The sequence below is a fragment of the Armigeres subalbatus genome, chromosome 2, assembly GCF_024139115.2.
Source record: "Armigeres subalbatus isolate Guangzhou_Male chromosome 2, GZ_Asu_2, whole genome shotgun sequence".
NCBI lineage: Eukaryota > Metazoa > Arthropoda > Insecta > Diptera > Culicidae > Armigeres > Armigeres subalbatus.
The window spans coordinates 196,257,807-196,284,343 of record NC_085140.1 but is presented as its reverse complement, the minus strand read 5'-3'; the positions used below and the strand labels follow the sequence as shown (position 1 = coordinate 196,284,343).

General features: G+C 42.2%; 1 protein-coding gene across 3 annotated transcripts in view; it reads left to right on the top strand.

Moving 5' to 3' along the window:
* The window catches only part of LOC134211462 (glucose transporter type 1), a 519,077-nt gene that overhangs the window by 234,583 nt on the left and 257,957 nt on the right, over positions 1–26,537 (top strand). For all 3 annotated transcript variants that reach the window (XM_062688339.1, XM_062688340.1, XM_062688341.1), the window contains exon 6: positions 11,112–11,352. In XM_062688339.1, the coding sequence (XP_062544323.1) occupies positions 11,112–11,352 (241 nt within the window). The remainder of the gene's footprint in view (positions 1–11,111; positions 11,353–26,537) is intronic.

The window sequence follows — 26,537 nt, the reverse complement described above, 5'->3', positions numbered from 1 at the left end:
TTCATCACACTGGACTACGTAGGTCCGTTGCCACCGTCCGGGAAAAACCGAAACACATGTTTGCTAGTCGCCACGGACGTATTTAGTAAATTTGTCCTTATCCAGCCTTTTCGAGAAGCCAAAGCTCACTCGCTAGTTGATTGCGTGGAGAACATGATCTTCCGTTTATTCGGAGTTCCCGAAATAATCTTGACGGACAATGGCTCCCAGTTTATTTCCAAGTAGTTCAAAAAACTGCTTGAGGATAATCACGTTTCTCACTAGTTAACACCTGCGTATCACCCGCAGGTGAACAATACTGAAAGAGTAAACCGGGTGATTGTGACAGCGATACGCGCAACGCTAAAGAAATCTCACAACCATTGGGCGGACGATATCCAGCAGATAGCGGATGCGATCAGAACCTCGGTTCACGAGTCAACTAAATACACGCCGTATTTCGTAGTATTCGGTCGACAAAAAGTCTCCGATGGTAGGGAGTATTCCAGAATCCGCGACAACCATGTACCTCCGATCGAGAATGAACAGCAAACTGAAGTCAAGCGAAAGAAATTGTTCGAGGAGATCAAGCTGAATCTTAAAACTGCATATGCAAAGCATGCGAAAAGTTATAACCTTAGGTCGAACGCGCAATGTCCCGCCTACAAGGTCGGTGAAACGATTTTAAAGCAGACCTTTGAACAGTCGGACAAAGGGAAGGGCTTTTGTAAAAAGTTGGCTCCCAAATACGAGCCAGCGAAAGTGCGCAAAATCTTGGGATCAAACACTTACGAACTAGAAGATCTGTCTGGGAAACGAATCGGTGTTTTCTTCGCTAATAAATTGAAGCGAATGCATGGGCAGATAGCCCATTAACTTAAATGCATTAACAAGCTATGTAATTCGCAAGAGTAACCATAAACACACTGTGTAAAAACACCTATATGGTCATAAAGCTTACGGACAGTTTCGACGGACTCGCCTAGGGGAAATTTACGAATGGAACCGAAGCTGAGGGTACCGATTCTGAGCCTAAACAATCTCAAATAATTTACACAGCTATGAACAACTTAAATAAGTGACTATGAATCAACAAAGTTTTCACAAAAACACCTTGAAGGGCTAAACTTGCCATAAAACTCATTCACAATAGGAGATCAAACGAGAAACTCGATTTGACGAGTTTGTAAATACCTGTAAATAGTAGATTAATAGTACAAAACACTTTATCATTCAACATTAGAATTAGTTTACAAGTAAACATTGAATTTGGTTTGAATATCTTCCGTAGATTTAAATTTTCCACAATTTTATTCGATTAGTTTTCTTATTTTATATTTATTCTTCTTAATCATACATATTTTCACTTTATTTTAAATTTTCTTTTATCTTATTAGTACGTAGTTCCGTAGTTTACCTAAAATACATGTAAATATTTAAATTTTGCTTGTAAATATTGATTTATTCATAGTCACCTTATTATTTAGTTGGTCATGAATTCGCAACGTTTCTCAGATTTTTCTTCGTTCTATCCTTAATCCTTTTTTCTCCTTACACCGTTTTTTTCCTATCCAGATACTCATTCATTATCAATCCATTCCTTCGTGGTAGATCCAAAATCCAAAAATAGTCCGTACACAGTCCGCAACACCACACATGCTCAACAGTATTTGTTTTCGAGTCCGTTTTGCGTTTGCTGTCCTTCCATCTATCCGGCTGGTCATCTGCAGAACGGTGGCGGCTGTCCGAATAATATTGGTAACTGTAACGACAAAAACAAAATCATACCAGATCACATCGATAGGAAAAACAACACTGCACTTATACTCTCCTCAAATAGTCCATAGTCAGGTTCACAATCCTCGTACCACTCAGCCTAATTTTGATCGTGAATTCACGAAATTCACGGGATTGTGGTCTTTTTTTTTTTTTTTTTTTTTAACGAAGGTAATGGAAATCTGCCAACAGACACCTGGGGAGGCAAACCCAGGTAGTGTGGGGATGGGATCACCACTCCAGACCCACTAAAACCAACTCCTTCCTCTCCAGTCATTCCCCCGGCCCGCAATTAAGCAATACTGGGGATGACTATTGGGCATTGCGCCCTCCATGACGTACACAAGTGCACGTATGCGCCTCAACTCTTCGACACTCCCCATGCAACACATTTGCACAAGACATACTGGCACCACATGTGCCCCAACACTCACCTGCCTATGCCGCTTGAATGACTGCAAGGGAAGATCAGGCACCCTGCAGGGGGTACCCCATATAGACAACTTAGACAGTCCTCATTCAGTATGGTGCTCACCCCGTCCTGCAACAGAATGGCACCACTTGTCTACCAAGCCGGAGGCGACCCTAGGTTGGTGGCTCCTATGCCGCTCCTACCTCAGCTACGAGGCAGACCCTTTCATGTCTCCTATTTCTGAGGTGCCGCAGAGGCATCAACCCCCCGACACTCCTGCCAGTCATAGCGAGAGTTTCGTGTCCCCTACTTGAGGTGCCGCAGAGGTATCTGCCCCCTGACACTCCTGCCAGGCCTAGCGAGACTTCACTCATTCCGTCCCTGACAGCCGGATCACACTACTGCCTAAGCAGCCACTCTGACCATACGTACCATGCGAGTCTAACTTGTGTGCTCGCTCATACATTCAGTCCCAATCGCTTGCACCACTTGTGCACCACTCTCTTTGACATTCAGTCACTCACTCAGTGGGGTTGTAATACCCCCATCTCCCATTTTATCCACTCTGTGCACCTCCTGTGCATCGTTTGGGCGTGGAACACCCGGCACGTCAAGCGTGCCTAACACTCACCTACCCGGGCTTTGACACTGTCAATAGGACTCCATAAGGTACTATGCCGGTAGCACCCACCCATTGACGTTTCGAAGCCCAGGTAGTCCTCAGCCAATGTGGTGGTCTCCCATCCTGGGACGGGGTCACACCACTACCTTACATGTCTCCGATTTCTGAGGTGCCGCAGAAGCATCAACCCCTGACACTCCTGCCAGACGCAGCGAGACTTTCGTGTCCCCTAATTCTGAGGTGCCGCAGAAGCATCAACCCCCCGACACTCCTGCCAGGCCTCACCAGACTTCAGTCATTCTAATACTACCGACCATGCGTACCATGCGAGTTTTACTTGTGTTCTCACCCATACTCTCCGTCCCTCACTATGTGGGAGTATTATGTACCCCACTTGGGGATGTGTACCACCCACTGCCACCCGTTTACCGCCAAAGCAGCCCTCACTCTGTGGAACCTACACAGACTCCGTTAACGATCTGGCTAATTGTTTTACCCCCCAGGTCATTCATCCTCTCAACACGGGTCGCCTGGCAACTTGAGATTCGGGGTTAGGGGCTTGTATGCTTTAAGCGGCACACGGTCGCTTGATAAGGTTTGCTTGCGGATATGTGGTTTTGGGAGGGAATTAACAGCGCCCCCTGTTAACCCCACCACCTCCTAGGCAGAACCCCCTGACTCACAGACGGCTGGGGAGGGGTCGTCAAGCCCTTGGACATGGTCCCTGCTGCCCCCACGGGATTGTGGTCTAACGATCGCAATCTGCTATTAGCTTTCACTTGTACCTTCCTACGTTGTTGTTGACGCGAAATGAATGAGAGACCGGTAAGACGGTAGAATCTGAGAGAGAGTGTGTCGAAGCTCGGCACGGTGTAAATGAGAGGTATGTTTGCGTAGATTATCTTTTCTTCGAGATTTCCTAGTCGGCAATAGTCCTGGCGTTTGGAAATGCTCGTGGGGTTATTTAAGATTTGTGTTGCAATGAGTGTAATAGCAGTTGTTTTACTGTGGCAACGAATTGCAACAGGAATCGGTTTATTTTCGTGAGGAAGGTTGGATCTCATTTTCTCGCTTCGAGCTGGGGTTGGAGATTTCCAACTAGACTCACGTAACGTCCACACAGGTGGAGATTTTCGTAAGTGCATCTTCGTGTATCGGCATTTGTCCTGGTTTAAAAGATGTACTTCGGTTCAGGTTTATTTTAAGGCTTACTTGGGGTATAGTCGACTACCCTAAGTTGAAGCCGGGGTGATTGTAATTTGAGAGTATAGTTTATGAATGAGTTTAGTATGAGTCAGGTCATCATCAACACATTCAATAGTACAATAGATTTCTCAAAGGTTTTTTTCTTCCATTTCAAATTTTTTTCAAAAGTTTTTTTTCCGTTTCAAATCCTTTCCAAAGTTTTTCTTCCGTTTAATCAAATCTTCAATATAATTCAATATAGTTCTAAATTTTAGTAGCATGATATGAATGAATTTCGCTGGAGACCGGAGACCGATGGTCGCTGATGGTCAGTGGCAGATGTAGCTATTCAGGCTGCATGCTGTAAACAGAGATGGAGTTGATTAATTTCAACGATGATTCTATATGACCCCGAAATTCTGAAATTCTCAAGCTGTTAAATTTTGTTTACGAAAATTTGATTGGCTTTTGTTATTAACACAGCATTGCCAATCAAATTTTCGTAAATTTAGTAGGGAGTGATGTAACGGCCATTCGGTCCGTTACAGTTTTGTAAATATTTAGTATAATTGAATATGAATTTGATTTAAATATAGAAAGTAGTTTAATTAATAGTTTTTGTAAATAGTACCAAATTTGAAATTTCCTAGCATTCCGTTGTACCGCGTTTCCAGAAAATCAAAAAGCTCTTCTAGATTCCAAATTCTCTCGCGCTCGCGAAGCAAAGAACGTTCTAGATCAACAGATCAACGTGCAAACCATGTGTTGGCAAAGGCGAGCGCATGTGATTACGTCACGGAGTCGGTTAGTGACCATCCACCTGGGGAAAATCCCAACAAAGCCTCTTTAATAATTTTCGGGAAAGATCGGCAGGCAAAGTAGGCTGTAATCCGAATGGATTAATTGCTTCCTGCACTTCGATCGTTAGGAGGGGGAAATGCGATCTAGGGACTTCGTGAGGTCAAAACCGAAGGCTAAGAATTAGGACAATCTTACATTTAATCTGAGGATTCTTGACTGTGACTCGTTCACTTTGATCTGGATTGTGGAAGAGGCAGGAGTTGTCCGATTTAGTTTCGCGTCGTGAGGTGATCTTACAGGTAGACAAGTGACATGGTAGCCTCTTTGAATTTACTAATTCGAGTTAGAACTCTCTGCTAGTTATAGCAAAGACGATCGTTAACTAGTTCCTAGTTTAGCTGAAAACTGTGCAAGTTGAGGAAAGTGTTCGAGTGTGGAGCGACAATCAGGTAAATCACGTGCTTTTAAATGTGCTTTGAATGTGCTTGTAACATCGTGGCGAACACGCTTAATCCCTAGAATCGTGGCCGGTGTGCCGATAGCCCGTCACCTCACCCGTTTACCAGTAACCACTCCTGACCCCACTCTGCAGCTTCGAAGTTTCCGGCGGTCCACTTTGCCGGAAGGGGCCGCGACCGTCAATCTCGCGCCCAGGCAGGGCGAAGGCAGCAAGTAAGTCAGCAACAGCAAACGTTTTCCCGCTGTCGGTGACGACCGAGAGCGCAGCAGCAGCAGCAAAGCAAAGTCCACATCTCGTTGGCGAGGCGCCGTCGGCGCATGAAGACTATCGTAGCGTAGAAGGAGGAACCGCAACAGAGCGCGCACCGCGACCGCGGTGTAAGAGACGGCACCGTTTAGATGAGCCGTGGGTAAGCGTCACCCTCTCCGTCAAGCAAGCGCATGGCAAGCGTCGCCATCTCCGTCTAGCAAGCACATGGCAAGCGTCGCCATCTCCGTCCGTAGAGGTAGAGCACGTACGTAGGCGTCGTCCGCAAATCAGGCCGCCTGCGGTGCCGCATCATCTCGTCGCCCGGCGAACAGCATCGTCCGGCAAGCCAACGATAGCAACGTCCCCGTCGTGGAGCTACAACGGCGACAATAATACGAATGGTCCGTAAGTAAACGCATGCGAAAGTAAATTTCCCAAGCTTGGTGAAGAATCGTTTGGTTTTGCCTGCTCCCAATTTTGGTTGGTAATGCGTGGCGGTGAGAGGCTATTTTTCTATTAGCCGATCCCTGAAAGTGAATGCCCACACCGCACAAAAGCACGTGATAGGAGATAATAAGATTACGAAAGAATAGAAGCGAACAGAAGAAGTGAAGAGAGAGAGAGAGAGTTTTTGAATGGATAGATTGTAGGCCTACGAAATAAATAATTGAATTAAACTGCGAATATGTATATTGTTTGATGAGTTTGAATAAATAGCAATAGGGTACCACAGACAATCCGACTTGTTTAGTTCGCAGGAACGAGAAGAGGTAATGTAGAGGAGGTTTCCATGTCACCCGGTTTCGTTATTTTGTAGCATTTTCTTTTTTATTGTTTTACTGGGAGGTTGGCCCTGAATCCAACCAACGGACACTCTCTATTTTTCAGATCTGATCGGGGTGAGCTGTTTATAGCCAACCGATGATGATAACGACTGTAAGCGGATATTCTGCCTTCAACTAGATTGTTTTGCTCTTCTTAATGATCGAGCGTGTTTTGAAGGGGGAGTAATTTTCTTTGGAATCCCTATAGCCTGTCGATCTTCGCGCTTTCCTTCCATTATTGGAAGATAATAACCCTTTCCCCTGAAAGGTCTTAGGCCGGGCAACCCTAGAACAGGTGGATGGTCTCCATTAGGAGTGGCGCTTAAACCATCCGCTAATCCTTTCGGAAGGCGCGGACGGATCGTACGGTTATAATATTTCGGTGTTAAAACGGAAATATCCCATTCTACGGGTTCCCTGGGGGCCCCTGGTGGACTCCAAGAGCGGCCAATGTGGTCAATTATCGATTTCAAGCGCATAATCATCTATTTTGTGGAAAATCATTACGAAAGAGCTGCCGCACGGCATATTTTGGTGTTAAAACGGAAATGTCCTCTTTACGGATTCCTGAGGGCACCTCATAGGATCCAAGAGTGACCAATGTGCGCAATGGTCACTTACCGATTTCGAGCGCATAATCATCTATTTTGTGGAAAATCATGATGAAAGAGCCCCAGCACTGCACATTTTGGTGAGAGAACGGAAATGTCCTCTCCTACGGGTTCCCGGGGCACCTTACATATACAAGGAGTGGTCAATGTGACCATTTATCGATTCCAAGCGCATGACCATCTGTTTGGTGGAAAATCATGATAAAAGAGCCGCCACACGACATATTTTGGTGTTAAAACGGAAATGTCTCCTTTTCCGGGTTTCCTGAGGGCACCTCATAGGCTCCAAGAGTGGCCAATGTGGCCAATTATCGATTTCGAGCGCATAATCATCTATTTTGTGGAAAATCATGACGAATGAGCCACCGCATGGCATATTTTGGAGTTTAAACGGAAATATTCCTTTCTAAGGGTTCCCCAAGGGCACCTCATAGGTTCCAAGAGTGGCCAATGTGATCAATTATCGATTTCGAGCACATAATCATCTATTTTGTGGAAAATCATGACGAAAGAGCTATCGCACGACATATTTTAGTGTTAAAACGGAAATGTCCCCTTTTACGGGTTCCACGGGGGCACCTCATAGGCTCCAAGAGTGGCCAATGTGGTCACTTAGCGATTTCAAGCGCATAATCATCTATTTTGTGGAAAATCATGACGAAAGAGACGTCGCACGGCATATTTTGGTGCTAAAACGGAAATGTCCTCTCATACGGAATACCCGGGGGCACCTTGCATGTACCAGGAGTGGCCACTTTCATCGGAAGCCCTCTCATGGACCATACATTACCGTTTTAAGAGAATCTATGAAGAATTAGCGTTCGAATGGCATATATGGAGCGATTTTAATGCTCCCTTTTTATGACCGACAAGGTCCCCGTGGAAGTCGTTTCCCGGTGGCCATTGTCTCCAAAACCAACATATCACCAAATAGCCACAAAATTGATGAGTTTATCTTTCGAACGGTATATAAACTTTGCAATTCGGTTATAATTTGACTGTTTTATAAGCATTTACATTTCTGGGTCAATATGACCCCAACATCTTATTCGTAAGTTTTTTCTAATATCCGAAGAAGGTTAATAGACTTTACGATGGTTTCAGTTGATGCGTCGTGCTTTAAATATAATGTTAAATGCAACTTTTCTTAAGATTTCGCTTGTAAAACAATTGAAAACAATGATTTTCCTTAACAAAATTGACTCCCTTGCACCTATAGTGGTGCAACTGTGGTGATTCTGGTGATTCTCATAAGAAACCAATAGATAGCACCACTATAGGAACCAAAATTATTTTTTACCGCCACTAAGGGAACAGTGTACCCATAGTGGTGCAACCAATATTTGGTAATTGTTGATGTTGAATAACATCTATCTGATTTTTGTTAGCGAATTTATTAGTTTATCTATTGACTAGGATAATAAAGCAGTAAATTTCCCATAATTATCAATTTTTAAAAAATATTTTCTTTTGTGGATCTACTAATACCTCCACTATTGGTACCGTTACCCTAGTTGTGAAAATAGGATCTGAATTGAGAACAAAAGTTCTGATACAAGATACATAATCATGCAATGGCACGCATGGAAAAACTTTTAATCAATTACTGTGTTCTATAGTATGAACACGTAAGTATTTAGTAGACCAAGAACCAATTGCATTGCAGAGCCATTTAAGACGAAGAGATTAAAAAAAACTATATTTTATATGAATGTTTGATTTTGATATTCCATTATGAAAACGTTCCAATATTGGTTCAGGATTAAAACGTTGTTCATAAAATAGGAATATAGGATTTACATTTCGGGTTCATACATTGGATTTGAGTATCGGATTGGAAAGTCGTATTAAACGTAGGATTGAAATATTTGAATTCAAATTTGAATTTGGATGATTTTGAATATGGGGATTGAGTACGGATATTGGATACTGGATTGTAAAATTAGACTTGGCTGCAATATCCCCCCCGATCTTCGCCGAGAAGTGATGATTTTCGCGTTGTTCTCGCTTATTTTGTATTGGGGACCATACAGCTGTGTAGAGCAAGTTGAAATACATCATCGGAACCAGTGCTCCCCGCCTTTGGAGCTTTTTAAAAGAAATGTATCATGTGGTATAGCCCTTCGAATCAGTTCTTTATCATGACAGCTTACGAAAACAGTCTCTCACGGTATGCCGCATATGCGGAACAGAGATGATAAGTGCGAGACTTTTTCATTCTATTTTGGATTCAATGCCTGGTGGTAAGACAAGTCCCAATATTCCACCGGTTTGCCCAGTTTGGCTAGGGTGCGAACACGACGTTGATAATTGTCGATCAAAAATACGCACATATACTTAGGTGATCAAACACATAGTGGAGAGCCAGTAAATATCTTTTATCAAGTCGTGTAGAGTGATTCTAAAACCTATATGCGATTTAATACCCTTAACAGCTAGATATATTTATAAGCTTTTGTCCAAGTACTAACTTGCATGATAAAAGTTTAATTTTCATTGTGTGAGAAACAAATTGAGGGAAAAACCGTCCAAACTGATGGGGATCACTACTTTACCACATTTCCACACAAGATGAAAATCTATTAAATACTATACACAGGATGTTTTCATTTCTTATTCTAAAAATGGGCAAAGAATATGCAGTCAAATGATATCGATAAAAATGAATTACCTGCTGAATGAATTTTTGAAAACTTCAATACGAGAACGAACATATTTCTCCTATTACATAGCTACACGATTTACAACAATCCAAACGAAACATTTTCTTCAACTGTAGAAAGAATTTTAATTTAAATTAGTAGCTCGAGCAGAAAATTCAACAATCTAAAATTTATAACATTTGAACCCTTCAGGCAGTGAATGGGAGCATCAACTTTTCACATCTTGTATATCTCTCATGCCGCCCCAACCCTTCTCCCATCCGAATTCGGGAAAATTTCCAACTTCGCATCAATTCCCTGGTCCGGACTCATACTCGTCTGATCATTGGACGGACGGTTTGTCTATTACTCTAATGGTTCTGGATTGCCTCGGATAGGACAAGATAGAGATGGAAATAGGTCCATGGCTCAGCAGCAGCAGTGTCTGTCTGTGTGCATTATTATCGTCCGGAGCAATCTTCTTTGTTTCGGCCTACATATTTCAAAGCAGCAGCTCTATTATTCTGTAATGACAAAGGGAAAATGTTCATAAAATTTGAGAATGTTTTCCTCTCGTCATTGCGTCCGAAATTTCCCAATCCAATCGACCTATCGAACCAACTATCTCAACTCATCCCATGATTGGCCCAACGACCCCGGAATTCAAACACACCTTTGAACCCAGCATTCGGATCTGATAAGTCATTCCCTGGAGTGCTGTGAATCAGCTTCTCATCATAGCAAATTCCATTCTGTTTCTTTTTTTTTCTTCTTCTTTTCGCCTCCCTCTCGGTCCATGGTGCCGGAAGCAGCTACCGGATCGGTCTAATCTTTTTGTTGGATCAGCACGAGTGAAACATCGATTCCATTGAATGTTCATTAATTTCCTATCAAAATCGGCTCACCGATGCCATCACCGTTGACCAGCAAACTACACACTCCGAAAAAGGGGCGGGCATCATCGGGTCAGAGATCGATTCCCATCCCGAGAACAGCTCATTGCTTATGCTCGGTGTAGGCCTACGGGATGGAAGTGAGATAAGTCCGTTCTGTGCACACAGACACACAAACACCGCTACGTGTTCGGATGTTCGAAAAGTTCATTAAGAAAATGCCGGGCTTAGCTGGGAGTAAGCAAAGGTCAGACACAAGGTTTATCCCCCGTAACAGAAGTTTGCCGCAGCCTTTTAAGCTAATGAATCAATTGGCATGGCATGTGAGCTGGAAGAATTATGAACCCAGGAGGTAGGTTGTAGGATACTTTTCGGATAGATAACATGGAAAATTTATTGCAGTGTCATAAATTTTCTCAATAGCGGTATTGTTGGGTAATGATAAACTATGAACATTATTTGAAAAAAAAAAAATGTTTGCAAAAATGCCAGAATCAACAGTGATGAAAAATACATAAAGCTAATAAAGTGTAACGACAATTTTAATACTATGCAACTTAAGTTTTCCGCAAATTAGTAAAACAAAATTATTTTAGAAAAACGATCAGTTTCCTCCCGTTCTCGTGAGCTTCAATTCTAATAACAAACATCTTACAGTTGTTTTCGATTTTCCGCTTCCAGTCTACCGTTCCCAATCGATCGACTCGCAGCGCAGCAGTGGCGTAGACGATGGGCGATCGTCATCCGCTCAGCACTCACAGCATCACCGTTCATCCCGTGCGAGTTCACTTAAGCGATCAGGATACGTAGGAAACGACGGAACCGCTTCCATTGGCTCGCGCAAGAGCAATCGTAGCGATGGGGAGGATGAGGACTCACTGCGTCAATTGCTTATCGAGTAAGTAACCCACAGCCACAGCCCTCCCACATTACGATCCTGATGAATCCAATTCCGTTGTTCTCGAAAATCATCATGTCTCTTCTCATGTCAGTTCATACCTTTCATCGACGCGTGTAGTACGACAAGCGGAATGTCTCACTTTATATGTGCTTTTCATTCGATGAACAAATATTCATACAAATAATCGATATTTTTAATCATGCTTCAACCCCAACATTCCACAACTTTACACTAACGGCAGCAATTTAAGCGCACCATAATAAAGTAGATTTGTTCATGAACAGAAACAACAATAACACCAGAACGTATTTCACATCATAACAAGTAATATCTTGATAATTGAAGGATTTAATCAATCAAAATCAAACAATAAGCAAAGGTAGTTTCTTTTTTCGTTAAATATGAAAGCAACGAAAGTGAATTTCATTGTAGTTTAGCAAATTTCTTTCAGTATTTTTCCAAAGTTTAATTTATTATTTACTTTATAAACATTTTACCATATTTTTAACAAGGAAATACTTGGGGATGTACTATGCAACATTTCTACTCTATTATGGTGCGAATATTCATTGGTCGTTCATAAAACCCTCGTAACAGTTGCGTGACACTGCTGTCTCGGATATTGTACCTTTTTTTGCAATTCCGGGATCAATCAGCCACAGTGGAAAAACGTGTTACACACCCCATCTCCATGTAGTGAGCCAATCATCCTCCAATCATTGCACTGAAGATTGAATATTAACGAACAAAACGGCCGTGTACCGACATTGTAATCATCCTTTTCCCGCAGTGCTGCTTTGTGGAGTGATATTTTTATCGAAAAACTCTCAATTTATATTGGCTTCACACCTTTCGTCTTTGTGCTGCTGTTTCCCTCCTTTTCTTCCATGCCCAACATCACCCATCTGCCACCCACATAGTTGTTCGGTGTTGTGATTGTTTGATTGATTTAATGAAATATGAGAATGTCAACAGTATTATATTCAGCATCATGATCGTTATCATTCCTGCATTATTGTCGTATCTCTTCAATTATAACAGAATTCATTTGAATGCAGCCCCTTCCCTTTGTATCTATATGTTGTTTCGTATTATCATCGACCTTTCCTCGTTATCTCTTTCATCGGTATCGATTCTATTATACGCACGTTAAATATTTAGTGATAGATAATTGATTACTTTTCTAAGAAACCGATGACAAAGGGGAGCTTGTGCGATCATAATAAACAAAATAAACAATACGGTGGAAATATGGCAAGTAGAAGGGTTGTTGGTATCAGGACAATAATGAGTTGCTGAATGAAAGTGCGAAAAGGTCGCCAATCTGTTGTGACTTTTATTTGTTCATCAGTTGAACTCATTTATCAGGAAGCAAAACATTTTTTTTCACCTATTGATATAACTATTATAATTTTAAATAAACTGAAACAAATATTCTTTTTGAATTTCCGCAAATATATTTTTGTCAAATTTTCATATTTCAATAAGCGCCCTCGACATCTTTGAATCATAATTTTTAACCGGTTTCAATATATTGAATCAAACATTACGGAATTTACGTTCTTCATTTCCAATGTAAGTTATTCGAAATTTCGACAGAAAGATCTTTAAAATTTCCATAAAAAATCGACATTTTTTTTATGGTAACTTCTTCGGAACTTTCGTGAGAAAAACTTTGGAAATTCTCAAGAATTCCTACTCGAAATTCGTAAAAATTTTCACGGGAAATAAGTTTGAAGTTATTTTCGCAACAACTTTGGCTGAATTTCCACAAAAATATTCTTCAAAATTTGCATTGTTGATCCTTCGAATTTCTAGCAATATTCAATGCAAAACCTTTAGGAATATTCACGGAAAATAATTTAAAATGTCACGAAAAAATCTTTGAATATTCCACGAGAAATTCTTCTGAATATTTACATGTTTTGGAAGTTCCACGGCACTTGTTGCTCATCACGAGGATATCACAAGTTTAGGCGTTTTGTTGTTGAAAATCAAAATAAATGCTGAAAGATACTTTCGAGATGTAGAATGCGGTTTTGTTGATAAGACGTAAAGCGGTTCCTGGCGAAGCTTTTGAAATCTGTGCGAGAGGTATCACAAGTTTTGCATTTCTGTAGACCTCGAGGTATCACTACCGGTGTTTGCTAAGTGATGAATCAAAACTGCAGTTCATTTTTTTTTAATTTAGTTTTTTGCTGTATAGCGATGGACAGTATTAGAATTTATATCTGTAAAATAATCGGATCGTTTTTTTTGTTATTGGCAAATCTGATTAAATTGATCTTAATTAATTATCTAAAAGATAACTCGTCTAGCTCAAACCTTTGTAGGGGTATGTGGCGGGACCATCGTCATCATCATATAGAAAAAAAAAATCTGCAATTGGGAATAAGGATTCTCGGTCCTGTCTATAAACATTGAATTTTCCAGCGTCGGTACCATCAGTAGGTGATTTCTAAACCTAAAATCGGGTACTTTTACCAAGCTGCTCTGGAAGACAATATAGAATCACTGAAAGTGAGTGCCGTATAGCAAAATTGAACATTCCTGATCATGTACAGTAGACTGGCCCAGATTAGTATGGGGAGAAAAAAATGTTGTCGAATTCCACGGGGCACCCCCCAGAATTGTGTCTTTGGGTGAGAAAATCAATCTCTGAAAATTTCAGCTCAATCGCTTGTTGCATAAGTTGGCGCATTTGATTTGAAGTTTGTATGGGGATTTCAGCCAAAATGTATAGGAAAATACACCTCCGTCACTCATTTGATCTGGAAATTGGTTCTGATTGCTCGATTGACCTCAGAATTGCAAAAACGGCAGTTGGTATGCTACAGAACAATTTCACAGAACATTGCATGATGATTAAATGGACTTTTATATAGTTTTCGGCTGATTTATTAGGAGCTGATTTGTGTATTTTTGGATTTTTTGATCGAATCGCATCAGCCAAAACCTATATAAAAGTTCATTTAATCATCATGCAATGTTCTGTGAAATTGTTCTGTAGCATACCAACTGCCGTTTTTGCAATTCTGAGGTCAATCGAGCAATCAGAACCAATTTCCAGATCAAATGAGTGACGGAGGTGTATTTTCCTATACATTTTGGCAGAAATCCCCATACAAACTTCAAATCAAATGCGCCAGCTTATGCAACAAGCGATTGAGCTGAAATTTTCAGAGATTGATTTTCTCACCCAAAGACACAATTCTGGGGGGTGCCCCGTGGAATTACACAACTTTTTGTTTCCTGGGCCAGTCTAATGTACAGGGATAGGAAAAATCAAATTTTCAAAAAAATCGAGGATGCTCACAACTCACCTGCAGTCTTATTATTAAATTATCAAGTTATAAAAACTCCTCAGCGATTAAGAATCGTTTGAAAATCGTATTTTGATTTCAAGCATTTACCGTAACATTTTGAACTCTTTTCCTTACTACCATGAATCCATAAGGCCAAGTATAAGATATACGTGACTGCTGACATTTAGATATTAGTAAAGATTTATGTTAAAATAAAAATTCTGTGTTTATTATCGTTTGAGTACAAAATTTGAGAAGCAAATATTGTGAGCAAATCGATAACTTGTTTTGATGTTGTGAAATCGCTGAATATGATTACTTAATTTGATATCTTTTTGTTCGTTTTAACGGTTGAAATAACAAAATGTATAGCAGAACAATCTTACTGTGACATCAAATCGAAAACTATTCCTGCTATCGATGAGAGCAAATCGGAAACTAAATTTGACATTCGTTACCATAACAAAATGAGTACACAGTCTGATGTCAGATCATACAATTCAGAAATCTACAGCAAAATGAGATCAAACTATGTAATCAATCATGATGATTCATATTTGAAAACAAATTATGATTTCCATTTAATGGCAACATCAAAATATGTTTTCTATATGCTCTCATTATGTTTTCAGACTTTGCTCGGGTGTGGTCCAGGATACAGAATTACGCGGAAAGATGCATTTTACGCCAAAACTATATTTTTTAGAAAAAAAAAAACTGTTGTTCTACAAAATTGTTCGAAATAGTAAGGCCTTCATTATGGTGCTACCAAAAAATAGGGTGTCCCACCATATAAAAAAATAGAAAATTCTTTTTTTATTTCTCGGAATACTGACATGTTATGTTCTACAAAGTTGTAGCGCAGCTTATTCCAATAAATTTGGCTTAAAAAGCTTTTTCTGTAGCTCTCAAGTTGGCTGATTTAGAGCAATATTACCTAATGAGATTAGCTTTTCAGTCAAAATAACATTTTTTTCAAAAGTTGATATCTACGGTTAGGGCAGACCAAAAAAAATATGTTTACACGGCATTTAAAAAGGCAATTCATATTCTTTATTATGTCAAAAAATTGGAGATATGGTATTTTTTTTATCTTAAGTTTAACCAATTTTACTAAAATCATGTTTCTTCAAGTAAATTAATATAACTCGACAATGGAAGAAGATACAGACGATATTTTTATAGCAAAACATGCGTTTTGAAAAGCCCCAAAAGTCTTCAGAAGACATTCGTGAGAAATGAAAACCGTGTCAGTTTATACGGAAATCCGTGTTCGTGCATTAGCTGCCATAGCTGGTCCCGATCGATTGTATCATATGCGGCTTTGAAGTCGATGAATAGATGATGTGTGAGCACGTTGCTGTATTCGTGGCATTCCTACAGTACTTGGCGAATGGCGAACACCTGGTCCATGGTGGAGCGTTCGCCACACGAACTCCCTTGCAATTGATGCTAGTCGACGGCATTAAATTTGGGAGAATACCTTGTAGGCGACGTTCAGCAATGCGATTGCGCGGTAGTTGCTGCAATCCAGCTTATCGCCCTTTTTGTAGATGGGGCACATGACACCTTCCATCCATTCCTGCGGCAAAACTTCCTCCTCCCAAATCTTGGTAATGACCCAGTGCAGCGTTCTAGCCAACGCCTCACCACCGTGTTTAAACAGCTCTCCTGGTAGTTGGTCAACCCCAAGGGCTTTATTGTTTTTCAGCCGGCTAATTTCCTCCTGGATTTCCTGGAATTCCGGAGCCGATTAAATTATGTCCTGCGTGCGTTCTTCCTGGTTCTTGACCATACCGCCATCTTTGTCAGCCACATCGCCATTCAAGTGTTCTACGTAGTGCCGCCACCTTTGGATCACCTCACGCTCGTTCGTGAGAAGGTTCCCGTTTATGTCAATACATATATCAGGCTGTGGCACGTGGGCCTTACGTGAATGGTTTAACTTCTCCTAGAACTTCCATGTGTTATTAGCGCGGTACAGTTGCTCCGTATCATTTTTTTTTCGGAAAATCGAGTTTTGTCTGTTTCGCGCCCGTTTATATCGTGCCTCGTTCGCCCTCGTGCGGTGTTGCAGCAATCTTGCCCATGCTGCATTCTTCTCTTCTACTAACTGCTCACATTCGCCGTCATACTAGTCATTTCTCTGATCCGGGGCATCGTGCCTAATGCAGCGGTAGCGGTGCTACCAATGGCGGATCGAATGTCTCTCCAGCCAACTTCAAGAGACGCTGTGCTTAGCTGCTCTTCCGTTAGAAGTGCCACTTCCAGCTGCTGCGCGTATTCTTGGGCTAGTCTACCGTCTTGTAGCCGCCCAATGTTAAGCCGCGGCGTCCGACTTCGACGCGTGCTGTACACCGTCGAGAGTTTTGAGCGCAGACATACTGCAACGAGGTAGTGGTCGGATTCAATATTCGCACTGCGGTAAGTGCGGACGTTCGTGATGTCGGAGAAAAATTTACCGTCGGTTAGAACGTGGTCGATTTGGTTTTCCGTTTCTTGGTTAGGTGATCTCCATGTGGCCTTGTGGATATTTTTGCGGGGAAAGAAAGTGCTTCGGACTACCATTCCACGGAAGGCTGCGAAGTTTATGCATTGTTGGCCGTTGTCATTCGATACGGTGTGCAGACTATCCGGTCCGATGACCGGTCTATACATTTCCTCCCTTCCTACCTGCGCGATCATGTCACCGATGACGATTTTGACGTCCCGTAGTGGGCATCCATCGTATGTCTGCTCCAGCTGTGCGTAGAATGCTTCTTTCTCGTCGTTGGGTCCCCTTCGTGTGGGCAGTGCACGTTGATGATGCTATACCCGAGTAGCACAAGTTAGACAAAGTTGGTTGCAGCAACTTGAATGTGACTAAATTTGGCCACACTTGAGTTGCAGTAACCTATGTGAAACATGTGTGCTGCTAGGGTAGTTGAAGAAACTTCCTTTAATCCTCTGCTTGCACATCCTTGCGTTGATTGGCTGCCACCCAATCACACGATGGCGCATCTTATTAAGAGCTACAGAAAAAGCTTTATTGGAATGAGCTGCGCTACAACTTTGTAGAACATAACATGTCAGTATTCCAAAAAATAAAAAATAAAATATTTTCAATTTTTTTTATATGATGGGCCACCCGATTTTGATCGCCTTACTATTTCGGACAATTTTGTAGAACAACAGTTTTTTCTAAAAAATATAGTTTTGGCGTAAAATGCATCGCGTAAAACTATATGCTGGCCCATAGTGGCACTGTCTTTAGAAATTTGTAACTTTCGTATTTATAAAAAAAAACAAAGTTCACAAAATTTGATCTGTCCTTGTCGTGAGCAACATATTACAAAATTCTTTTATGGTGCGGTTTCGAGGTGTCCAAAAAATCCATCGATTCCAAACTGGAAACCGCCGCAGTAGGATCAGCAGACAGCACACCAGGTAACGCTATTGCTGTTGAGGAATGAGCCACAACAACGCAGGTAAACTTGAACCCGTCTGATGTTAAATTGGTGGTGGTTCCACAACTAATGTGTAAATGTTTCTGGTAACGAATCGAACGAAAGTTTGATAAGTCTGAGAAGGACGTCATTAGGGCTTCCATTTCCCCCGGGAAACGAGAAATGAAATACCGGGATCCCGGGAAATAAAAAAATCTCGAAACTGATTAAAAATTGTAGTTTATAATTTGTCGTAAAATATCATTTCGAAAAAAAAGCTTGTACTAAAAATATACATACGACTTCAGGGATGTTTCATTGATGCTAAAGGTCTTAACCAACTAAAGCCAAACCGTGTAAAAAAGCTGTTGACGTTTTTTTGCATACGCCTATGGTACGTAAATCTGTAAGGATAAGTATAAGAAAATTTGGTTAATGTTTGTGCTTGTCTTTTGTGCAAACACATTCATACATACACACACACGGGCTGACAGAAACTTGCTTAGCTCTTTGAGCTGAGTCGATTAATATATAAAACTATGGGTCTCCGGGCCTTCTATAAAAAGTTCGTTCTTGAAGTGAAATGATAGCCTTTCGGTACAACTTTGGTGTACGAAGTAAGCAAAAACTGGATGTACAACATGAATAGGATATCAAGCAAAGTGTGCTCGTCTTAGGGCCAGTGTACACCCAGGTTTTTTCTTTACACGGTTGGAATTTATTAATTTCTCGGTTAACCTGAACTTTCACAGCTTTTTAAATACCCCCTGAATTTTCTTTGATTTTTTGTGAATTTTTTCGTGGGGTTAACTCATTGTTTCATTGACGCTGAAGGTCTTAAACGACTGAAACCAAACAGTGTAAAAAAAACCTGGGTGTAATACAAACTGACATCTGCTGGTTGAGTTTACTGTTCTGAATGCTTGGTGGTCTGTGCTACTTTTCAATAATTTTTAAAAACTTTTTCAGATTGTGCCCGCATTTCTTCAATTTTGGGGCAATGACAGCTTCGAGAGATTCTCTCTATTATCGCCGAAATACGCGACTACATATTTGTTTAGTACAAACAATATTCTGGTCAAATTTGAACCATTTTTATTGTACGGCCACTTGAGCACATTTCCGATTTTGAATGTATTTAAAGCAGATGAATGAAAATATTTGAAAAAAAAATGGTTTCGTTCAAAACAAAAAAAGGACTTTTAGACGAGTGCTCGATTGTCGTACTTTATTGATCCTTACTTGGTTTAAAATGCCGAACAGCACCCAAAACATATCAAATTGCGAAAGTTCTGCGAGTATTTGTTATAAGACTGTTATATTGATCTCATACTAAAGACCTGAAATCTGTTTTTCTATTAAGATCTGTTAGCCCACCAAGATTATGAAATATTCAAATGAAATATTTCAGAAATATCTCAAAATACAAACGATTCTTCGGAATATGAGTCTGTTCGAGAATTGAACAAAACGGACAGAGGGTCTTGAAAAACCATTGATAATAATAGGACAAACTAGCCAAAGCGGTCACTTCGTTTAAATATCTGCGATCTAGAAAAAATTGGTAGCTCTGCACATATAAGTTGTAACCGTTCGCAAAATTGTATGAGGTTATTATTTACTTTGGTGGCTTATGATGCCACTCTCACGTGTGAGAGACCACCAGTCTGTTGATTTGTCCGACTTTCTTGAGACAATACCTCAGGGGAAATCTTCGAACGGTTGCTTCTAATTTTTAGTAGTTAGGTAAAACTCGCCGAGATCTGTCCCTTAGGTGCTTGAAAAATCTTGAAAATAAACACTACTGTGTACTTTTATCAAAAAAAACTTACCTTGTCTGTGCTCTGGGGTCATATTGAACCCAAATAGAAAATTCTTTAACTTTTTTATTGTTCGGCCAATTTCGGACTTTTTGAGCTGTTTCAAAAGACATTATAATCATCTTTCACGACCGTATTTAAGATTGATTATGTGCACCTCGCGGGGAGGAGTTTCTGTAAAAAAGGCTACAAAAAAGTATTTTTTTTATACTAATTTCACTAACATCTGAAAATCCTACCCATTTTGAACTACACCTTTTCAAAAAGGTTAGGCAGCAACGCGTGTGCTTTGACATAAGGCATTGATTAGTTTTTTTGTTGGAAAATATGTTTAATTTTGATACACATAGTTAAGTTTGCCATTTTAATGTGTTTTATGAGATATTGGTCGTATTACCAATTACTCAACAGCTGACCTTGCGAGAAGTTGTTCCATAACCAGCTAATAACGATGGGATATCAGTCAGTTACCCGTATCCATCGAATCTGCTTTGGCAACATTTCACACATTTTCCATCTACCCAACTATGTGCATCAGAATTGGACAACAGTCAGTTGCGTTTGATTCATAATTCTTCCAAGAGATCATCATATCACCCGCCTCATCATATTTGTTGTCAAACCTGATTGACAAAGCTGTTAGATTTAAATTGGATAGGTTTTGGTGAAAAAATGCCAATTCTAACAGTACTGCTAGAGAAAAGTCAAGTTTTAAATGTAAGAACCACACGTAAAACGTTTCGTGCGAGAACATAACAAGCCAACACTATTTATGTGGAGGTAAAGATAGACAGTATTAATTTTTAGCTTATCTACTAATAATTCCAAATTAAATCTATCATGAGCAAGAGAATACCAAAGAACAACTTGTTTGCAAGCATTCTTGAATTTATTAGAGATTTATTGTTTATCCAGACTTATTAAAGAAAATATTTCTTATAATAAACAAAGATCGGTAAATAAAAAAACGCGTACGTCAAGCTTTCTTTCTTTTATAGGTGTCAAGTCTGGGCATCTTTCTTCATAATCTGCAAAAATGTTGTCAAACAATCTCGAGTGCTTCGTGAATTAGAATCCACAGATCATTGTCTTGTTTTGTGGCATTCAATTTCCACTAAACTCTTTCCTGATTAACATGATTAACATATTTAAACAAAGTAATTAGAGGCTTCCTTCTCCTTTTCCTGCTCGTAATTGAATTTGCATATTGTGTTAATAAAAAAGGACGGAAAAAGAGCTCATGCAAGGGCGTAGCCAGAGGGAAGCAAGGGAGTGAAATATATGAAACGAAGGACCTCAGGGAATTAGGTCTTGCCAAATCAATTTGATATGTCTTCCATAATAATGTTTGTTTTATTGTCCATTAATGGCACATCAGTGGCACTAGTCACCATATTCCACGACAAATTTTTGCTAATGAAGATGCTTTCTCCTTAGAGCACCCGAAGTCAACAACAGCCGATATGCATTCCTTATTAACAAGTTCTCCGTCCTGGAATGATTTCAGCCGTTTTTTCACCAACAGCCAAGCTAGTCCGTACTGCATTCTTCGACTTGTGTTTGCCGAAGTGAATAAAATTTGTTGCTTCGATCCACTCTTCTACCAATAATTTAAATCAATTTTCCTCATGACCCAATGGAAATATTGTATTTCACAGAATGCTTGGTCTCGTAATGTCGATTCAGATCCTATTCCTTCAACACAGTTACACTTTCCAAAGAAATTAAGCAATTAGGTTAACTTCGGTCATCGTAAAAATTATGTCTAGTTAATCATTATTGAACATGTTGTTAATATTCCTCATCAAGTTTTCGTTTCTTGGGGATTCTCAATGCAGCCATTTCAAATTATTTAAAATACGCGAACGTTGACTGTGAAACTTCCATTCTTCATGTAGAAAATAAAGTTTTTGTTTATGATTGCATTCCTCTTTTTTTATAAGCCTTATTCACATCATAAACTTTGATGATCTTATAATGCTTGAGTATTTCTATATTTTTGTCCAAATTGCTATAAATATAAAATTTAGGAGTAAGATAATGAAATCTCTTATAAATGCTACGTGTCAAACGACATAATATCAGTTGGATGACATGTTTTGCCTCTCACGCTACAGATAACAAATTTACAGAAATGTCCAAAGTTGCACATTTAAGCGCCACAAGTTTGATTGATATCTAGTTTCTGAAAAAAGTTCTAGAAAAATTATATACACCCAGGTTTTTTTTTACGCGGTTGGAATTCATTAATTTCTCGGTTAACCTGAACATTTACAGCTTTTCAAATACCCCCTGAATTTTCATTGATTTTTTGTGAATTTTTTGGTGGGATTAACTCATTGCTTCATTGACGCTGAACGTCTTAAACGACGAAAACCAAACCGTGTAAAACCTGGGTGTAGATGATTGCCAATGATATTTTGCAACACTGTTCGAGAGTAATGGATACGCGGAGAATAAATCTGTGGGCGTCGGGCACAAATATCAGCGCGGGTAGCAAGATGCCGCATACCATCCACTGTTTTGAACAACTGGGTCCACCATAAAACATGGAGTCGAAACATTCGAGTCGACAAGCATACTCCTGCTCGCCACAGTTTGTGAAAAACAGGAACGAGGAAGAGTTTGCTACACAATATCCGGAGGCATCGGCGGCGATCATCCATCGCCATTGTGGAAGCGGCCGTCAAGCTAGTGCAAGAGGTTAGATTGGTTAGATAAACGACAAAGCAAAGTTCAAAACTGCCAAATTGGCCCCAAGGTCGTTAGTAGCAGTCAAAGAGAGTGTTTTGAAAAGCATTGCCAATGATAATTTCTAAGGCGATGCCTACAAGATAGTAATGGCGAAGATCAGAGGTAGGTTAGCACCCTCCGAACGGTCACCGGCAAGTTTCTCTGTGGATGCTACCAAATCTGTGGTGAAAACTACGGAGGTAGTGATACTACTCGGAGGGGAACTCGGTTCTGTGCGGTCGTGACGCTCGACGTCAAGAATCCATTCAACAGCGCAAGCTCTCGTTACTCCGGTTAGGCATACCGGTGGGCCTGTACAACGTTTTGGAAATCTAATTCCAGAGTCGCGTACTATTATACAAGACTGATGTTGGTCAAGAAAAGTGCTTCTAGTTCTATTACAGCATGAGTCCCTCGGGTACCTATCCTGGACCCGGTGCTGTGGAACGCTATGCATGACGGCGTTTTAAGACTGAAGTTTCGGCTTCGCCATCTACATAACACTGGAGGTTTACGGAGAGTCGATTGTTAAAGTGGATTTGACGACGGTCCACGCGATTGCCGTGGTAGAGGAATGAATGGGGTCTATCAGCTGGTCATAGCACACCATAAAACAGTCATAAGGCAGTCACGTTGATTACGCTTTCAGGAAAGCTTCAACAGCTATTCCGGCATTATTGACAATAATGTTCTATTTTTCGGAAGGGGGGTGCACTCCAGCAGACGTACCTTACTAGCTGGTGGTGCTGTATCTATCATCAGATACGGCAGCCCAGCTTTAGCGTTGGACCTTAGCGTCGATCGGAACCTTCAGAAGCTGGAAAGCACACACAGGTTGATGTGTCTCAGAGTGATAAGTACTTACCGCACGGTATCACGAGATGCAGTCTGTGTGATTGCGGGGATGTTGCCCATTGGGCTAGTCATACGGAGTCGCAGAGAATCTGACATAGGTGGATATGGATTCGGACCAAGCAGAACATCGCAGAGGCACTGAGGAAGATCTTCACGACAACTCTTGCGAAAGCATTGGACATAACCAATTAGCGTCAATTGACATACTTGCCTCACGATGCTGGCGAAGTACTGAGCCTGAACTATTTCCTACGGAGAACGGTGTCGGGTGCTGGTTTGGAGGTGAAGTAAATGTCTATAAGCGGTCTCAGCATCTGGTAGACAAAATATGGGAGAGATGAAGAAAAAAGTATCTTCCGACGGTCAATCAACGGTCAAATGATTCGACGAATAGAAGCTGGTTGACAAATGGGGACTTGGTATTCAAGGCCGACGTGTAAAAAATGAAAAAAAAAGTGTTGGTGGCGAGGCATTGTGGTGTTGGCGGTGATCAAGGATTCGGACGAACGGATCCAAATGATGGACGTGGGGGGCAGCAGGGACTTTTTCCAAGGGATTGACGACCCCTCCCCATGGCCACTGCGAGTTAGACCGGGACCATCGTCCCTAACCCCTAATCCCAAGGCGTCAAGCGACCCGTGCCGAGGGGATGCATGGCCAGGGAGGTGAAATAATAAACTAGGCCTTTAACGGAGCCTGTGGGGTACCTGGTAATTACCACAGTAATTGTCCCTTACCGCGTCATGCTGGGCTCTGACGTGGTGGACCTCTTTTCCCGAGCAACTCGTGGGACCAAAATGGAAAACCGAGTCAATTCTTCAATTAGTGGTAGTATTGTAGGCGACAACCCCTTCGCAAGAGGTGGGTTGTTCAGGTCTCCACCTAGGAGGCCAGAGGCAATAGTCGGCAGCTCTCGGCTAAAAAAACGCCGGTAGGGGTTATTGACGGCCCGTGGCTTGTGGAGGCGATGAACCGCAAACGCGATGGGCTTTCGGCCTTCGAGGTGGCGACGGAACAGCTGGACGCCATCATCGACTTTGCGTCATCGCAGCATAATATCAGCAAGGACCTCAAGAGGAACTTGCAGAAACTTCGAAAGTCGATGCTGGACGCCAAGCTGGAGAGGGCGGTCGGGACGGCCAAGTGTAAATCCGTGAAATCGGTGGATTCGAGGTCTACCCAGACTGAGGCCCAAGGATTCGCGGACTCGGGCAAGGTCGAATCGACCGAAGGCGTACCAGCGAAGACGGTGGTGCCAAAGTCTACCCAGACTGAGGCTCAAGTATTTGCGGGTACGTCGGGGGTGACTGCTCCAACAGAGCAGACACAAAAACGGGGGAGACAGTCTCCAGGGGATGAGCTCCCCGGGGGCCGCTCCAAAACGCGGAGGGTTACTACCCCGAACAAGGGTAGTGGGGCTGGGAAGCTGAACCCCGGTCAAGTACCTCCAAAACCGGGGGAGGAAGGACCTGGAAAGGTCCGTCCACTCAGGAAAGATGGTGGTAAGGGGTTACAGCAGGGTGAAAGTTCTCAGCCGCACCAGACCAGGGAAATAGAGGGGGATGACGCCTCCTGGACGGCCAAGAACAAGAGGAAACCGAAGACGTCAAGGGCCGAAAAGAAGGCCCAGGCGAATGAGGGTAGCAAGAAGTCTAGGGTAGGCGCCAATCGCTCCAGGGGCGATGCCCTAGTCATCACGGCGGACGAGGCTAAGTACTCGGATGTTTTGAAGGCGATGAGGAGTGACGTCAAGCTCGGTGAACTCGGCGCCGACGTACGTCGAATAAGACGTACCCGGATGGGCGAGATGATACTCGAGCTGAAGCGGGGCGTCTCGCAAAAGGGCGCCGCCTACAAGAAGTTGGCGGAGGAAGTCCTAGGCGAGACGGTCAAGGTGAGGGCACTCACGACGGAGGTGAATCTAAGGGTTAAAGACCTGGACGAGATCACTGAAGTCGAAGAGCTCGTCACGGCACTGCGGCGATAGTGTGAAGTGGAGACGCCCACCGCAGCCGTTCGGCTACGGAAAGGTCCGGCAGGGACGCAGGTAGCATTGGTTCGGCTATCTGCAGCGGACGCCTCCAAGGTAGTCAAGTTAGGGAGCGTCAAGGTGGGATGGTCGGTATGCCCTGTGGGCATATACGAGCAACCCGAAGTTTGCTTCAAGCGCCTGGAACCGGGGCACAAGCAGTGGGAATGCAAAGGCCCTGACAGAAGCAATCTCTGCCGACGCTGCGGATTGGAGGGACATAAGGCACAATGCTGCACGAACCCTCCCAATTGTTTGATTTGTTCCAGCAAAGCTGTGAACATCAAGCACCCCATGGGGGGTTCGATGTGCCCGGCGTTTAAGCGTGCTGCAAAATCAAAGTGCAGGTAACGCAGCTGGCTTGCTCGGCCTCGCCCGAGTGTTTGGTGTGCGCAGGTTTAGAGGAAACGGCGGAACACGTGTTGTTCGGATGCTCACGTTTTCGCGCAATGCGTGACCACATGCTTGCCACATGTGGTCTGGACACTACCCCGGACAACCTAGTTCGGAGGATGTGTAAAGATGAAGTTGGCTGGAACGCCGTTTTATCGGCTTTTGCCCAAATCGTCTCGTAGCTACACAGAAGGTGGCGTGTGGACTCAAGGATGGCTAGTTCAGGCGCAAATAAGAGGTGGTCCAAGGGATCGGAGTCGGCTTCATGGGTCATACCGGAGGTCATGCTCTGTGGTCGAACTCGATCCTTTTATCGAACAAGTGGCCGCGCGAAGAACAACATGGTATCGTCGCTTTCGCGGCGTCGGTCAACCGGGCGGGTTCCGAGCTCGAGGACGGAAAGGGGTCCTCGTCAAGGCTGGGGCAGGCGTAGGCCTCACGTCGGCAAGTCCCTCTGTGTGCTGGCGAATAGGCCCTATCGCAGAAAGGTCAATTTGGGGTGCACGCGACATCATCATTCTTGATACCAGTCATGCAGAGGGAAGCAGGCGCGAAGTCGACCCTTCCCACCTTCCGAGGACATAGGGCGTGGTAAGGCCACCTGGAAAGGCGGCAACGCGCT